The sequence below is a fragment of the Mustelus asterias genome, chromosome 27 (assembly GCF_964213995.1).
Source record: "Mustelus asterias chromosome 27, sMusAst1.hap1.1, whole genome shotgun sequence".
NCBI classification, from domain to species: Eukaryota; Metazoa; Chordata; class Chondrichthyes; order Carcharhiniformes; family Triakidae; genus Mustelus; species Mustelus asterias.
Genome location: NC_135827.1, coordinates 42,985,245 through 43,002,477, shown reverse-complemented (window position 1 = coordinate 43,002,477; position 17,233 = coordinate 42,985,245). Strand labels below are relative to the sequence as shown.

At 46.1% G+C, this 17,233-nt stretch overlaps 2 protein-coding genes across 2 annotated transcripts in view; both read right to left on the bottom strand.

Annotated features, from left to right (window-relative positions):
* Nucleotides 1-17,233, bottom strand: part of LOC144479991 (myelin protein zero-like protein 2) — a 279,492-nt gene that overhangs the window by 61,929 nt on the left and 200,330 nt on the right. The window lies entirely within an intron of this gene.
* LOC144479985 (rho guanine nucleotide exchange factor 12-like) overlaps nt 1-17,233 on the bottom strand; it is a 74,337-nt gene that overhangs the window by 8,168 nt on the left and 48,936 nt on the right. Inside the window, exons 24-29 of the mRNA XM_078199126.1 lie at nt 15,410-15,497; nt 12,238-12,318; nt 11,177-11,274; nt 8,690-8,938; nt 5,283-5,738; nt 3,892-4,130 (exon numbers count right to left, since the gene is read on the bottom strand). Of these exons, the coding sequence (XP_078055252.1) occupies nt 3,892-4,130; nt 5,283-5,738; nt 8,690-8,938; nt 11,177-11,274; nt 12,238-12,318; nt 15,410-15,497 (1,211 nt within the window). The remainder of the gene's footprint in view (nt 1-3,891; nt 4,131-5,282; nt 5,739-8,689; nt 8,939-11,176; nt 11,275-12,237; nt 12,319-15,409; nt 15,498-17,233) is intronic.

Below are 17,233 nucleotides of genomic sequence, written 5' to 3'. Positions count from 1 at the left end.
TAGAATCCCTACTGTGCAGACGGAGGCCATTCGGCCCATCGAGCCTGTACTGACCCAAAAGTCCATCCAGGCCCTATTCCCAAAACCCACGCATTTACCCTGCTAATCCCCCTGATACAGGGGTCAATTTAACATGGCCAATCCCTCTAACCCACACATCTTTGGACTATGGGAGGAAACCGGAGAACCCGGAGGAAACCCACGCAGACACGAGAGAACATACAAACTCCACACAGACAATGACCCAAGCCGGGAATTAAACCCGGGTCCCTGGCGCTGTGAGCAGTGCTAACCACTGTGCCACTATCTCAGTCTTGAACGTACTAAATGACCAGCCTCTACAGCCCTCTGCAGTAAAGAATTCCACAGATTCATTGTCCATGTCGGGAAAGTTGAAATCACCTAATATAATAACCCTATTGTTCTTGTATTTTACACACCTCCACAAACTGAGCACATAAAGAGGATGTGTTGGAAATTTTGAATAGCATCAAGATAGATAAGTCCCCGGATGGGATGTACCCCAGGTTACTGTGGGAGGCGAGGGAAGAGATTGCAGAGCCTCTGGCGATGATCTTTGCGTCGTCGATGGAGACGGGAGAGGTTCCGGAGGATTGGAGGATTGCGGATGTGGTTTCTATATTCGAGAAAGGGAATAGGGATAGCCCAGGAAATTACCGACCGGTGAGTCTAACCTCAGTGGTTGGTAAGTTGATGGAGAAGATCCTGAGGGACAGGATTTATGAACATTTAGAGAAGTTTAGTATGCTCAAAAGTAGTCAGCACGGCTTTGTCAAAGGCAAATCATGCCTTACGAACCTGGTGGAGTTCTTTGAAAATGTGACTAAACACATTGACGAAGAAAAAGCGTTAGATGTGGTTTACATGGACTTCAGCAAGGCGTTCGATAAGGTCCCCCAAGCAAGACTTCTCAAGAAAGTGAGAGGGCATGGGATCCAAGGGACTGTTGCCTTGTGGATTCAGAACTGGCTTGCCTGCAGAAGGCAGAGAGTGGTTGTAGATGGGTCTTTTTCTGAATGGAGGTCAGTCACCAGTGGAGTGCCCCAGGGATCTGTTCTGGGACCCTTGCTGTTTGTCATTTTCATAAATGACCTGGATGAGGAAGTGGAGGGATGGGTTGGTAAGTTTGCCGACGACACGAAGGTTGGTGGTGTTGTGGATAGGTTGGAGGGATGTCAGAAGCTGCAGCGTGATATAGATAGGATGTAAGACTGAGCGGAGAAGTGGCAGATGGACTGCAACCTGGATAAATGTGTAGTGGTCCATTTTGGCAGGTCAAATGGGATGAAGGAGTATAATATCAAGGGTAAGACTCTTAGCAGTGTAGAGGATCAGAAGGACCTTGGGGTCCGGGTCCATAGGACTTTTAAATCGGCCTCGCAGGTAGAGGAGGTGGTTAAGAAGGTGTATGTTGTGTTGGCCTTCATCACTCGAGGGATTGAGTTTAGGAGTCGGGAGATAATGATGCAGCTTGATAAGACCCACGTCAGACCCCACTTGGAGTACTGTGCTCAGTTCTGGTCGCCTCATTACAGGAGGGATGTGGAAATGATTGAAAGGGTGCAGAGAAGATTTACAAGGATGTTGCCTGGATTGGTTGGCATGCCTTATGAGGATAGGCTAAGGGAGCTCGGTCTTTTCTCCTTGGAGAGACGAAGGATGAGAGGTGACCTGATAGAGGTGTACAAGATGTTGAGAGGTATAGATCGAGTGGATTCACGGAGGCTTTTTCCCAGGGCTGAAATGGCTGCTACGAGAGGACACAGGTTTAAGGTGCTGGGGAGTAGGTACAGGGGAGATGTCAGGGGTAAGTTTTTCACTCAGAGGGTGGTGGGTGAGTGGAATCGGCTGCCGTCAGTGGTGGTGGAGGCAAACTCGATCGGGTCTTTTAAGAGACTTCTGGATGAGTACATGGGACTTAATAAGATTGAGGGTTATAGGTAAGCCTATATATAAGCCTAGATAGGTAGGGACATGACCGGCGCAACTTGTGGGCCGAAGGGCCTGTTTGTGCTGTATTTTTCTATGTTCTATATGTGCTCCTCAATATCCCTCTGACTATCTGGGGGTCTATAATAAACACCTAACAATGTGCCTACCCCTTTTGTATTCCTAAGCTCGACCCACAAAGCTTCATTTGATGCCCCCTCCAAGATATCATCTCTCCTCACTGCAGTAACTGCCTCCTTAACTAATAATGCAATGCCTCCCCCTCTTTTACCCCCTCCCCTGTCTCGCCTGAAGATTCTATATCCTGGAATGTTGAGTTGCCAATCGAGTCACGACTGACCTGATATAATCCTCAACACTTTCCTTCCTTATCCCCATAACCCTCATTTCCCTTACTGATTATAGAAGCTGTGCAATGCAGAGGCGGCCATTTGGCCCATCAAGGATGCATAGATGCCTAGAAAGATCATCTTACCCAGGCACGCAGACATGGGGAGAATGTGCAAACTCCACAAAGACAGACATCCAAGGCTGGAATTGAACCTGGGACCCTGACGCTGTGAGACAGCAGCGCTAACCACTGTGTCATTACCTGCATTTATATAGCACCAGGCAGCAGTGCTAACCACTGTGCCACCCGTGGTCTATCTCAGTCGTGAACATACTCAATGACCCAGCTTTCACAGCCCTCTGCAGTAAAGAATTCCACAGATTCACTATCCTCAGAAGAAATTCCTCCTCATCTGTCTTAAATGGGTGACCCCTTACTCTGAGATGATGCCCTCTGGTCCCAGACTCTCGACAAGGGAGAACAACTTCACAGCATCTATCCTGTCAAACCCCCTGAGAATCCTGTATGTCTCAGTAAGGTTGTCTTTCATTCTCTAAACTCCAATGAGAACAAGCCCAAACCACTCAACCTCTCATAAGAAAATCCTTCCACAAGAATACGAGATCACCCTTTCAAGGAGATGAGGAGAATTTTTTATTTAATTCTTTCTCGTTAGCCTGTGGAATTCACTTCCCCAGAGAGCAGTGGGGGCTGGGTCATTGAATTTATTCAGGGCTGAGTTGGGCAGATTTTTGATAGACGAGTCAGTCATGGGTTCTGGGGGGCAGACAAGAAAGGAGTTGAAACCACACTAGATTTTTCATGATCTTATTAGCTGGTGGAACTGTCGAATTGGCCTACTTTACTCCTACGTTAGTTCCCATGCTCATACCCTGAGGATGGGGAGTCAAAGTCTACAGAAACTCTGCTGGTTTAGCAAGTCCAATCGCCAGTTAACATTGCCGATTCCCAGCAGCTAATAGCCAAGCACATACCAGCACGTTAGGTTACGTAGCCCAACAGTATTTATATTAAACACAAGCCTCCATTCTCATTAGGTTCATTTCACCTCATCAATAAATCAGTCTATTCCTTTCTCCCCTCTGTTTATCCAGCTCCTTCATAAATGCATCACCTCAGCTGTTTCCTGTGGGAGTCAGTTCCACGTTCTTACCACTCTCGAGGTAAAAATGTTTCTCCTGAATTCCCGATTGAATTTATTAGTGATCTGATGCTTCTGGCCCCTAGTTCTGGTTTTTCCACAATGAGAAACATCTCAATCTACAGAAAAGAATTAAAACGTCAATCATTAAAAAAGGAGGTTTCACCCCTCAAGCTTTCTCCCGAATCCAGATCAGGGCTCTACCTAGATTCTATCATCATCTTCTCCAATGCCTCCTAATGAAAGTTTCTAAACACCACACAAGAATGTCCGTGCACATTGTCATTAACCACTCAAACACTAACTCATTCTCAAGTCATAGAGACAACAACAAATTAACCAGCTCTAATCCAAAGGGGTCCCACCAAAGGTCAGCAATGACTGTGCAGACTCTGCTGACTGGGTAGATTTCCAATCAGTGTTGTACCTTTAAATGTTTCAGATCAGACTCGATGTTGTGCATCAATTGGAGGATTTGATTTTGGATGTCCGATGAAGGAAGCAGCTGTCCGAATTCCCGCTCTGGATTACACGGCACTATTGCACTGCAGTTTTCCCTCGTTCCGCTGCTTTGGGTGGTACAATGCACAGGACATTCAGACATGTCTGTTTCATCTGTGGAACTCCCCTCTATCTGCGCAAATCTGTCCAGGATCAGGAAATTTCCTGTTAAGGTGAATGAAAAAAGACTTTAATAAAAGGTTAGTAATGCCTCTCAGAATCTCTGTTCAAGTGCAGAATAACCCATTTAGAATCACGATAATCAATACTTTATGCAACTCTATACAACTCTCACTGGAATCACCAAGGCTTTCTAGCCAATGGAGTACGGGTTAGAAACACTGCTCACAAAATAATTACTGCACGGGCACCTCAAAGGAGAAGATTTTGAAATTCAGAATGGGGGTTCCTTCTCTCCTCCTGAACAATATAGAGGTTTACAGCATGGAAACAGGCCCTTCGGTCAAATCTGTCCATGCCGCCCAGTTTTTAACACTAAGCTAGTCCCAATTGCCCGCGTTTGCCCCATATCCCTCTACACCCATCGTACCCATGTAACTGTCTAAACGCTTTTTAAAAGTCAAAATTGTACCCGCCTCTACTACTACCTCTGGCAGCTTGTTCCAGACACTCACCACCCTCTGTGTGAAAAAATTGCCCCTCTGGACACTTTTGTATCTCTCCCCTCTCACCTTAAACCTATGCCCTCTGGTTTTAGACTCTCCTACCTTTGGGAAAAGATATTGACTATCTAGCTGATTCACCCTCATTATTTTATAGACCTCTATAAGATCATGGGCGGCACGGTAGCACAGTGGTTAGCACTGCTGCTTCACAGCTTCAGGGACCTGGGTTTGATTCCCGACTTGGGTCACTGTCTGTGTGGAGTTTGCACATTCTCCTCGTGTCTGCGTGGGTTTCCTCCGGGTGCTCCGGTTTCCTCCCACAGTCCAAAGGTGTGCGGGTTAGGTTGATTGGCCATGCTAAAATTGCCCCTTAGTGTCCTGAGATGTGCAGGTTAGAGGAATTAGCGGGTAAAATGTGTAGGGATATGGGGGTAGGGCCTGGGTGGGATTGTGGTCGGTGCAGACTCGATGGGCCGAATGGCCTCCTTCTGCGCTGTAGGGCTTCTATGATTTTCTATGATCATCCCGAAACCTCCTACACTCCAGGGAATAAAGTTCCAGTCTATCCAGCCTCTCCTTTTAAGTCCCGGGAGCATCCTAATAAATCTTTTCTGCAGTATGGAAGACAATCCGGTCAGGATCAGAACAGTTTCCTGAGAATAGCGGCCGAAGCCGGTCACATGACACTAACCTGTCGCACATGTCTGTGATTTTGACCTCTCATCTCTATTAGAAGTTGGGCTATTCCTCTGTGACCGATGTTCATCTGCATGATCTTCTGGGGCATCATAGAACCTTTCACCAGCATCATCTGCTGTTGATTCTGGGCCATGTTCTTCAGTTGTGCTCCGCTCACAGCGAGCTGCTTCTGGTGTAAAGTGATAGCTAAGTTTAGTCCTTTCACTAACACTTGCTCGAGCTTCTGATTCTTCCAGAGTCCCATTGGCTAATTCGACCTGATGTTGCAGAACTTTGTCAGATGAGTCACAGTGACAATAAGCTGCACAGTCCGGAGGCTCTTCAGCCCCTTGCTTTAGCGATGCCAGCAAACTGTCTTCGTCTGGTATGTGCTGAATGGAGCCTCCACCACTGCCGTCATCCTCTGAATTCAGCATGTGAATGGACAGCAATTGCTTCAAGGCATGAACTTTGGAGGAATAGAGGATTAGAATTACTCAGAATATACAGCAGAGAAACAGGCAATTCATCCCAAAAGGACCATGCAAGTATTTATTGGAGCCATTTCCATCCTCCCCCTTCTATCAGTAAGATTTCTATTCCCTTATCTGCTTATCTAACTCCCTTTAAATTTATCCACATTATTCCCCTCAACCACTCCCTGTGGTTGTGACTCCCACACTCACCACGTTAACTGCTGTCATCAATCAAACAAGAAATCTTATTTAGTCAAGAGACAATTTTAGATGTAAAAATTATTTCCTATACAATACAGGGCAGCGGCACTGTCAAATATTCAATGTTTGAACAGAGGTTTTAAGGTTGAAGCCAAAGCTTCCCCGGGCTCACCTACACCTGCCAGGTACCTGGATACAAACCTTACCCCAGTCATGTTTCAGCAAAAGGCCCAATCCCTCTCCCGGCCCAGTCCCTCCCCAATCCCTCTCCCCGCTCCCTACCCAATCCCTCCCCCGGCCCAATCCCGCTCCCCACTCCCGGCCCAATCCCTCTCCCCGCTCCCAGCCCAATCCCTCTCCCGATCCAATCCCTCTCCACCACATTCCCTGCTAACATGAGGAAATTGTCACGGAAGAGCGCAACAGAAATTTATGACAGAGAAAGAATCATTGGGCCCCTTGTGTCAATATAAAGGTTATGCAGCCTAATCTCACTTTGCAGCTTGTGGGGCATGGTGCTGTAGGTTCCAGAACTTCAGGACAATTCCAGTGCTGTCTAAATACCATGAGGACTTTTGTCTCTTCCACCCTTTCAACAGTGAGTTCCAGACCCCTGCTACTCTCGGTGAGAAATGACTTCTCCCCCCCCCCCTCCCGCCCCCCCTTAATCTTTTTACCAACTACTTTCAATCTAAACCTACTGGTTATCGACCTCTCTGCTAATGGAAATAAGTCCCTCCTATGGAATTAGGTGACAAAGATAATTGATAAGAATTGATAATAGGGAAAGGTTGTGGATGCAGTTTATATGGACTTTAATAAGGCATTTGACAAGGCCCCACATGGCAGACTGGTACAACAAATAAAATCACATAGGATTCAGGGTGGGCTGGCTAGATGGATACAGAAGTGGCTTGGTCATAGAAGTCATGATGTGGAGATGCCGGCGTTGGACTGGGGTGAACACAGTAAGAAGTCTCACAACACCAGGTTAAAGTCCAACAGGTTTATTTGGCAGCAAATACCATAAGCTTTCGGAGCGCTGCTCCTTCGTCAGATGGAGTGCACTCCATCTGACGAAGGAGCAGCGCTCCGAAAGCTTATGGTATTTGCTACCAAATAAATCTGTTGGACTTTAACCTGGTGTTGTGAGACTTCTTACTTGGTTATAGAAGACAGCGAGTAGTGGTGGAAGGGTGTTTTTCAGAATGGAGATCTGTAACCAGTGGTGTTCCGCAGGGATCAGTGCTGGGACCTCTGTTGTTTGTAGTATAAATGATCTGGAGGAAAATATGGGTGGTCTGATTAGTAAGTTTGCGGATGACACAAAGATTGGTGGAATTGCTGATATTGTCAGAGGATACAACAGGATATGGATAGATTGAAGACTTGAGCACAGAAATGGCAGATGAAGTTTAATCCGGACAAATCCGAGTTGATGCATTTTGGAGGATCAAATGTAGGTGTGAATTATACTGTAAATGGCAGAACCGTTAGGAACATTAACATACAGAGGGATCTGGGCGTGCAGGTCCTAAAAGTGGCAACACAAGTTGCCAAGGTGATTAAGAAGGCATATGGCATGCTTGCCTTCATCGGCCAGGGCATTGAGTACAAGAGTTGGCAAATAATGTTGCAGCTATATAAAAACTTGGTTAGGCCGCATTTGGAGTATTGAGTGCAGTTCTGGTCACCACACTACCAGAAGACGTGGAAGCTTTGGAGAGAAGGCAAAGAAGGATGTTGCCTGGTCTTGAGGGCTTTGGCTATGAGGAGAGGTTAAATAAACTAGGATTGTTTTCACTGGAAAGACAGAGGCTGAGGGGAGACCTGATAGAGGTCTACAAAATTATGAGAGGGACAGACAGCATGGATAGTCAGAGGCTTATTTCCAGGGTGGAAGTGTCAATGACAAGGGGGCACAGGTTCAAGGTGAGAGGGGGAAAGTTTAAGGGAGATGTGGGGGGAGGGTTCTCACGCAGAGAGAGTGATGGGTGCCTGGGACGTGCTGCCAGAGAAGGTGATGGAAACAGGCACATTAGCAACATTTAAGAGGTATCTGGGTGGGTACATGAATAGGGAGGGAATGGAGGGATACGGACCAAGGGCAGAGGTTTTTTTTTAGGTTAGTGAGGGTATCATTATCCGCACGGGCTTGGAGGGCCGAAGGGCCTGTTCCTGTGTTTCTCTTTGTTCTTTAAACTCGATTTAGGCCACTCAATTTTATAAAACTCAATCTCCTCTGCTCCAATGAAAACAAACCCAGCCTACGCAATCTTTCCACAGAGAGAATGTTCCACATCCTCCCCAATCTGCTCTGTACCCCCCCCAGTGTGATCACATCCTCCCTGTAAAGCAGTGACCGGAATTATAGACAGTATTTTAGCCACGGTCTAACTAGTCTTTTATACAATTCTAGCATTACCTTCCTGCTCTTATATTCTTAATTCAGCTAATATCTTATATGCCCTCTTAACTTCCTCCTTTCCATGATCCTGATCTGTGGACATGCCAAGGTTTCTCAGAATCTTACCATTTATTATGTGGATGGAGTTAGCACTGAACAAAACTTTCTAAAAGCTCACTGAGAGAGAGAACATCAATAAAGGATTTCCAGTCTGGGTGTGTCTCAGTAACATGGACAAATCAGCAAATCTCTTCTCACACCCTAACACAAACTCAGATTTGACCCCAAGTGACTCCTTGCTCTTCACACATCCTATGATTGGTGGTGTTTACTTACGGTTTGTTAGTGCAACCTCTGCTCGGGAACACGGGAGTGCCAAGACTGAAGATCGACCCTGGCTTGGACAGTGCGGCTCACTGTTTCTGTGTGGCACTTGTCCTGCAGCTGTTCTGTGGAGGTTGGCATATTCCTGCATGTGTTTGGCCTGTTCATCTGCCTCCTGCATCAAGGTGATTGCGTGAGGTTGCTGCTTATTCGACATCGAGAGATTCAGAGTGTCATCGGTCACAGATGTCATCTCTTTCGCTGCAATGCAGATTGCCAGTTATTCGCACCCATAGAATTGTACAGTGCAGAAAAGGTTCTTTGGCCCATCAAGTCTGTACCGACACATTAGAAACACCTGAACTCCCACCAAATCCCATCTGCCAGCACTTGGCCCATAGCCCTGAATTTTATGACATGCTAAGTGCTCATCCAGATACTTTTTAAAGGATATGAGGCATCCCACCCCCACCACCTTCCCAGGCAGCAAATTCCAGACTGTCACCACCCTCTGGGTAAAAACCTTTTCCCGCACATGCCCCTCACCTTGAACCCATGCCCCCTTATGACTGACCCTTCAACTAAGGGGAACAGTTGCCCCTTATCCACCCTGTCTATGCCCCTCATAATCTTGTTCACCTCAATCAGGTCGCCCCTCAGTCTTCTCTGCTCCAACGTAAATAACCCAAGCCTATCCAACCTTTCTTTATAACTTAAATGCTCCATCCCAGGCAGCATCCTGGTGAATCTCCTCTGCACCCCCTCCAGTGCAATCACGTCCTTCCTATAATGTGGCGACCAGAACTGCACACAGTGCTCCAGCTGTGACCTCACCAAAGTTCTATACAACTCCAACATGGCTTCCCTGCTTTTGTAATCTATGCCTCGATTGATAGAGGCAAGTGCCCCATGTGCCTTTTTCACCAGCCGACTAACATGCCCTGATTCTAACAGTCTGTGTCCCCTCCCGCTGCCAAATTAGTTTAAACCCCTCCCAACAGCACTAGCAAAACATCCAGCAAGGATGTTAATCCCGCTCTGGTTCAGATGTAGACCATCCTGCTTGTACAGGTCCCGCCTTCCCCAGAAATGGTCCCAGTGATCCAGGAATCTAAAACGCTCCCTCCTGCACCAACGCGTAAGACACGCATTTATCTGAGCTATTCTCCTACTTCTGTGCTCACTAGCACGTGGCACTGGGAGTAATCCTGAGATTATAACCCGTGAGGTCTTGCATTTTAGTCTACTGCCTCACTCCTTGATGCAAGACGTCATCCCTCTTTCTATCTGTGTCATTGGTACCAACACATACCATGACCTCCCCCTCCCCCTTCAGGATGCCCTGCCGCCATTCAGTGACATCCCAGACCCTCGCACCAGAGAGGCAACACACCATCCTGGAGTCACACTGATGGCCATAGTAGCGCCTATCGGTACCCCTGGCTATAGAATCTCTTATTACTATTGCCCTATCTCTGTTTCCCCCCCTCCTGTACAGACGGGCTGCTTGTGGTGCCAGAAGTTTGGCTCTATCTGCACTCCCTGGAGGAACCAGCGCCCTCATGGGGCCTCCTAAATGGAATACCGATTTGCGAGCAAGACCCCAGGGGACTCCTGAACTATCTGCCTACATCTCTTGGACTGCCTGGTGGTCACCCATTCTCTTCCTTCCTCAAGTCCCTTCAGCTGCGGTGTGACCACCTCCTGAAAACAGGTGCTGTATTTTTTCTGCTTAATCCGTGTTCTCCCCATGAGTCTGACCTTCAGTAAGTATCCAGGGGCTCAATCACATTACACACTGATACTGGGTCCTGCTACGACCAGTCACAATGTGATATTAATTCAGGATATCTGGGTCAGTCATTATGCATTAAATCTCCCACACACTTCCTGTCAGGTAACCACCTCAACGATCACAAGATGCTGCCTCCAAACACCCCATAATCTCAAAGCCTTGAAGTAACGCCACACCATTAATGTCCCACACTTAGTATTTCCCAAATCTGCCCAGAAACCAGATCAAGTCCAGGTTAATTAATCAGATTTACAGAAATTAAAAATCCAAAACAGAAGCTCATGTATAAAGCTTAGAAACAAATATAAAAATGGCCTGAACTTTACAATCATATCTCTTGCTAAGTAATCGATTCAAGACTTAGCCAGCGTACGCCAATCCCTCTCAGTCACCCACAGACAACCCCGCAACCCCATCAACCCCGACTCACCCCCGCAGACATTCCCTGGTGACCCCGACTCACCCCCGCAGACACCCCCCGACCCACCCCCCGGTGACCCCGACTCACCCCCGCAGACACCCCCCGACCCCAACTCATCCCGCAGACATTCCCCGGTGACCCTGACTCACCCCCGCAGACACCCCCCTACCCAGTCACCCCCGCAACCCCGACTCACCTCCGCGACCTTGTCACCCGCAGACACCCCCAGGAACTGATTCAAATAAGTTTAATGAACACACTGATCATTGATAGATTTTAGTACCTTGTGTTGATACATTACTGCCCAACATTCTTCCTGGAACTTTGCATGATGCACTTTGCTGGATTATGGGCAGATTCTCCTCATCCTCTTGCTCACTCCTACGGTAAATAGCTCAGCATTAACTTTATTAGGGAACAATCGCAGCAACCTGGCACTGATAGGCCGCATTGGTAAAAGACATCAGGAATCCGAGACTTTAACAAAGAACAGCAGCCTGAGCATTTCATCCAGGCATCATCAGAAACAAAACATCATGGGTGGTGCCAAAAGCTACTCAATGATATGAGTATTGAGGAGGAGAGGGAGGCTGAAGGATTTAGGAGGGAGTTCCTACCTTTAAACCCTAGCTGATTGAAGGCACGGGGGGGTCACCAATAGTGGGGTAAAGAGTGGATTAGAGGCACAAGAGAACCAGGATTGGAGGAAAATGGTTCTGGGAGGTGAGGCTGTGGGTCTGGAAGAGATTCCACAGAGAGAGAGAAGCTGTGACTCTGCAGATCAGCGATGGTTCCATTCTGCTCTGACTGACTGAAAGATGGTGGCAGAGTGGTAATGTCACTGGACGAGTAATCCAGAGCTAGGAAATCTGCCATCCTTACCAGGTCTGGCCTACATGTCATGCCAGTTCCACAGCAATGTGACTGATTCTTAACTGCGCTCTGAAAAGGCCAAGCAAGCCACTCAGTTAAATGACAATTAAGACTGGGCAACAAAGACTGGTCCAGCCAGCAATCCCTTCATCTCTAGTTTGCTTTTGCACCATTGCAGAGTCACACTGTGAAAAACTTGGTCGATGGAACAAGTCTCATTTTGGATTGTGAAAATTCCACCAGCCTTTGTTACTATGAGATTAACAAAAGCTCGGTCTTCATAAAGGGATTAGTGATATTGGGATCCCTCCTATTCCACACTCTCCCTGTACCCAGCTGTTAGGAAACAGCTGGATCTGTTCCTCAACTGCGTCTATTGTATGAACGCATTTACCCACTTTACACCAACTCCATTTGCTCTTTGAAAAGTTAGCAATCAGCGATCTAACTCAACGCGACTGAAGTACTTACTCTGTAACTGGTGGTTCAGGGATCACATGGTGGCTTGGTGCTTTAATTGATCCTGAAGTCTGTGTGATTAAATACTGCCACCTGTAACCCCAACGGCCAAAGATTAATCACCAAATAGCATTTTAAAATCCCACCTCAAACAGACAGCTTCACATTACTGACTCTCAACCAAATGGAAGCAGTTTTTTGTGTGATCATGTCTGTACATGTACAGGTTCTCAAACAACGACCCACTCAGTTACTTTGCTGGAAATTTGGAAATCTCTCGCCATTTATAGACTTGGTGGAAATGCTTTCTGTCAATGCCGAAAATGTTTTTAACAAAAGGAATTAGTTGCCCCACTTTCAAAGTCAATATTAAATTATATCATATTTTGGTCACTCTTCCCTAGAGGCCCCTTACAACACAAGGAATGGGGGTAGGAGGAGGCCATTCAGCCCTTCCAGCCTGTTCTGTCCATCAATCAGATCATGGCTGATCTTCTCCTACAACCCCATTTTCCTGTCCTATCGCTGTATTGATGTTTTTAATATGTAAAAATCTATTGATTTCTGCCTTGGACACATTCCCTGGGCTAGAGAATTTCAAAGTGAAGAAATCCTTCTTCATCTCAGTCCTGAATGACCTGCCTCTTATTCTGAGACTGCCCTGGTTCTAGACACCCCCCCCCCCCCCCCCCCCCCCCAAAGCCAGGGGAAACATCCTTCCTGCCTCTACCTTATCAAGCCCTGTAAGAACTTTCTATGTTTGAATGAGATCACCTCTCATTCTTCTAAACTTGAGAGAACAAAGCCCCAGTCTATTTATTCACCCATCCAATAGCAATCCCTCCATCCCAGGAATTAGTTTGGTGAACCTTTGTTGCACTCCTGCAAGTACATCTTTGCTGAGATAAGGAGGTAAAACTGCACACAACACTCCAAGTATGGTCGCACTAAGGCCTCTATACAATTACAGTCAGACACCTTTATTCCTGTACTCAAATTCTCTTGTAATAAAGGCCAACATGCCATTTGCCTTCCTAAGTGCTTGCTGTGTCTGCATGTTATCTTTCTGTGACTCATGAATAAGGATACCCAAGTCCCTTTGCCTCTCACCATTTAAGAAATACTCTTATTTCTGATTTTCCTAACAAATTTATTAATTCTGGTCACTCTTCCCTCAAGGCCATTATACAAGGTCATTAATTAACCCTTTCTCATTTCATAATACAAGATCCAAAATAGTCTGTTCCCTAGTTGTGCCCCCAACACTCAGAAAGGTGTCATGAACACATCCTTCATACTCTCTGCCAATTAGGTTTGCCCGGTCTATGAGCTTTCAAGATATTGAAGGGAACTGACAAAGAGTATTTCTACTGGTTCAAGTCTGGGATGACGGGGATAAGCTAACAGTTAGAGCCAGAGGTTTCAGGAGTGAAATTAGAAACACTTCCGCATGAAAAGGATGTTTGATGTTTCTCTTTCCCAAGTGGCAAATGATGCTGGAATCATAGAGGTTTACAGCATGGAAACTGTCCCTTCGGACCAACTTGTCCATGCCGCTCTTTTTTTTTTAAACCCCTAAACTAATCCCAATTGCCTGCATTTGGCCCATATCCCTCTATTCCCATTGTACCCATGTAACTGTCTAAATGCTTTCTAAAAGCTAAAATTGTACCCATCTCCACTACTGCCTCTGGCAGCTTGTTCCAGACACTCACCGCCCTATGTGTGAAAAAATTGCCTCTCTGAACACTTTTGAATCTCTCCCCTCTCACCTTAAACCTATGCCCTCTAGCTTTAGACTCCCCTACCTTTGGGAAAAGATATTGACTATATATCTGGATCAACTGTTAATTTTCAGCAAAGATCAATAGATTTCTGTATATCAAATGGACATGGGGAGAAGGCAGGTATGTGGAGTTTTGTCCAAAGATGTGCAGGTTGGGTTGATTGGCCATGCTAAATTGCCCCTTAGTCTCAGGGGAATTAGCAGGGTAAATATGTGGGTTTACAGGAAGAGGCCTGGGTGGAATTGTCAGTGCAGGCTCCTTCTGCACTGTAGAGATTCTATGATTCGGTGATTCTATGTCACAGATCAGTCATAATTTGACTGAATAATGGAACAGGATTGCAGCTAAATGGTTTACTACTGTGCCTGCATTGGTGCTATCTGAAGCAGAAACTCACCAAGGTTCCTTAGGCAGCACTTTCCAAACCGATGACCACTATTATCTAGGACAAGAGCAGCAGATACCTGGAAACACCACCACCTGGAAATTCCCTGCCAAGTCACTCACCATCCTGACTTGTAAATATACCACCGTTCCTTCAATGTAACTGGGTCAAAATCCTGGAATTTTCGCCCTAACAGCACTGTGGGTGTACCTACACTTCAGGGACTACAGTGGTTCAAGGCAGCAGCTCACCAGCACCTTCACAAGGGTAATTAGAGATGGGCAATAAATGGTTTAGCCAGCAACGCTCACAGCCCATGAATGAATAAAAAGAAGTCTGATGTAGTTTGATTTCCTTGCCTTCTCCCTCTTTCCAGTTGGATAACCAGTTCAATTTCCATTAAAACAATACTCCTGTCGTAATCTCAGCAACTACTTTGGGTAAAGCATTTCCTATATATTGAACAATTCTTCCAACTTCCTTCTTCATCTTCTAGTGACAACTAAGTGGTATCCTCTGGTTACTGACTGACCAATCAAAAGAAAATATCTTACCATTTACCCTGCTGTCATCTTCCGGCATTTTGACATTAGTTACAGTCCCCTCAATATTGCATTCCAGGAAAGGCAACATTTGCCATTTATAACCCTAATTACTTACTGCTCCTTATTCCAGCCCATCCTTGCTTAACCTCTCAATGTTCTAATAGCCTTTCCAAAGTCAGATTCCCAGAACATCTCACAATGCTCAGAGCTGTGTCTTAGCACCATCCTGTGTAAATTCACACCACTTCCCTGTTTTCATATTCAAGATACAAATTCCGGAATCCGATTTTCCTGTTTTGGCCTTTTCCACAAATGTTGCAAAATCTTACTATATCGATCAAAATAGTTCTTTATTTCTTTTCTAATACGTACTGTCTGACTGCTCCACAAAACTATTTGTTAAAAAGTCGAGTATTATAGAAAAGGTTAAATCACAAATCAAGATTGTAACCATGTTACATGCTTACGTTTTCCGTTCCGATACCGTCTGGGCCACCAGCTCATAGATCTGTGCTCCATCAGTGGATGTTGAGATGACAAAAAAAGCCTTGTTATCTGTAATGGATAAAGCCCAATGGCCAATCAACAATCAGAACCAGTAAACATTTCTCATTTTCTGAAGCTCCTGAAGGTATCTACATCTACAGGAGGCCATTCAGCCTCTTGAGGCCATTCCGTCATTCAATTAGATAATGACTGACCTGTATCTTAACTCCATCACCCGCCTTGGTTCCATAACCTTAATAACTGAGAATAGGAAAGATCTATCAATCTCATATTTGAAATTACTGGCTGGTCTTGAACCTTAACCATTATTTTTAAGGAGAGTTCCACCACTCCCCCAATATCCTGGGGGGGGAAGTTTGCTAAGGCTCTTCGGGAGGGTTTAAACTAATTCAGCAGGGGGGTGGGTACCTGAATTGTAGCTCCGGTGTACAGGAGGTTGAGAGTAGTGAGGTCATGGATGAGGTTTCAGAGTCGCAGGAGTGTTCTGGCAAGGCAGGGAGGTGGTTTGAAGTGTGTATACTTCAAAGCCAGGAGCATCCGGAATAAGGTGGGTGAGTTTGCAGCATGGGTTGGTACCTGGGATTTCGATGTTGTGGCCATCTCGGAGACATGGATAGAGCAGGGACAGGAATGGTTGTTGCAGGTTCCAGGGTTTAGATGTTTCAGTAAGTGCAGGGAAGGTGGTAAAAGAGGGGGAGGTGTGGCATTGTTCGTCAAGGACAGTATTACGGTGGCAGAAAGGACATTTGATGAGGACTCGTCGACTGAAGTAGTTTGGGCTGAGGTTAGAAACAGGAAAGGAGAGGTCACCCTGTTGGGAGTTTTTTATAGACCTCCGAAAAGTTCCAGAGATGTAGAGGAAAGGATTGCAAAGATGATTCTGGACAGGAGCGAAACAGGGTAGTTGTTATGGGGGACTTTAACTTTACAAATATTGACTGGAAAAGCTGCAGTTCGAGTACTTTAGAGGGATCGGTTTTTGTCCAGTGTGTGCAGGAAGGCTTCCTGACGCAGTATGTAGATAGACCAACAAGAGGCGAGGCCACATTGGATTTGGTACTGGGTAATGAACCAGGCCAGGTGTTAGATTTGGAGGTAGGTGAGCACTTTGGTGACAGTGACCACAATTCGATTACGTTTACTTTAGCAATGGAAAGGGATAGGTATATACCAAAGGGCAAGAGTTATAGCTGGGGGAAAGGAAATTATGATGCGATTAGGCGAGATTTAGGTGGCATAGGTTGGGGAAGGAAGCTGCAGGGGATGGGCACAATTGTAATGTGGAGCTTGTTCAAGGAACAGCTACAATGCGTCCTTGATAAATATGTACCTGTCAGGCAGGGAGGAAGCAGACGTGTGAGGGAACCGTGGTTTACTAAGGAGGTTGAATCTCTTGTGAAGAGGAAGAAGGAGACTTATGTTAAGATGAGACGTGAAGGCTCAGTCAGGGCGCTTGAGAGTTACAAGTTAGCCAGGAAGGACCTAACGAAAGAGTTAAGAGGAGCCAGGAGGGGACATGAGAAGTCTTTGGCAGGAAGGATCAAGGAAAACCCTAAGGCTTTCTATAGATATGTCAGGAATAAAAGAATGACGAGGGTAAGATTAGGGCCAGTCAAGGACAGTAGTGGGAAGTTGTGCGTGGAGTCTGAAGAGATAGGAGAGGCACTAAATGAATATTTTTCGTCAGTATTCACACAGGAGAGGGACAGTGTTGTCGAGGGGAGTACAGAGATGCAGGCTGTTGGACTGGACAGGATTGAGGTTCATAAGGAGGAGGTGTTAGC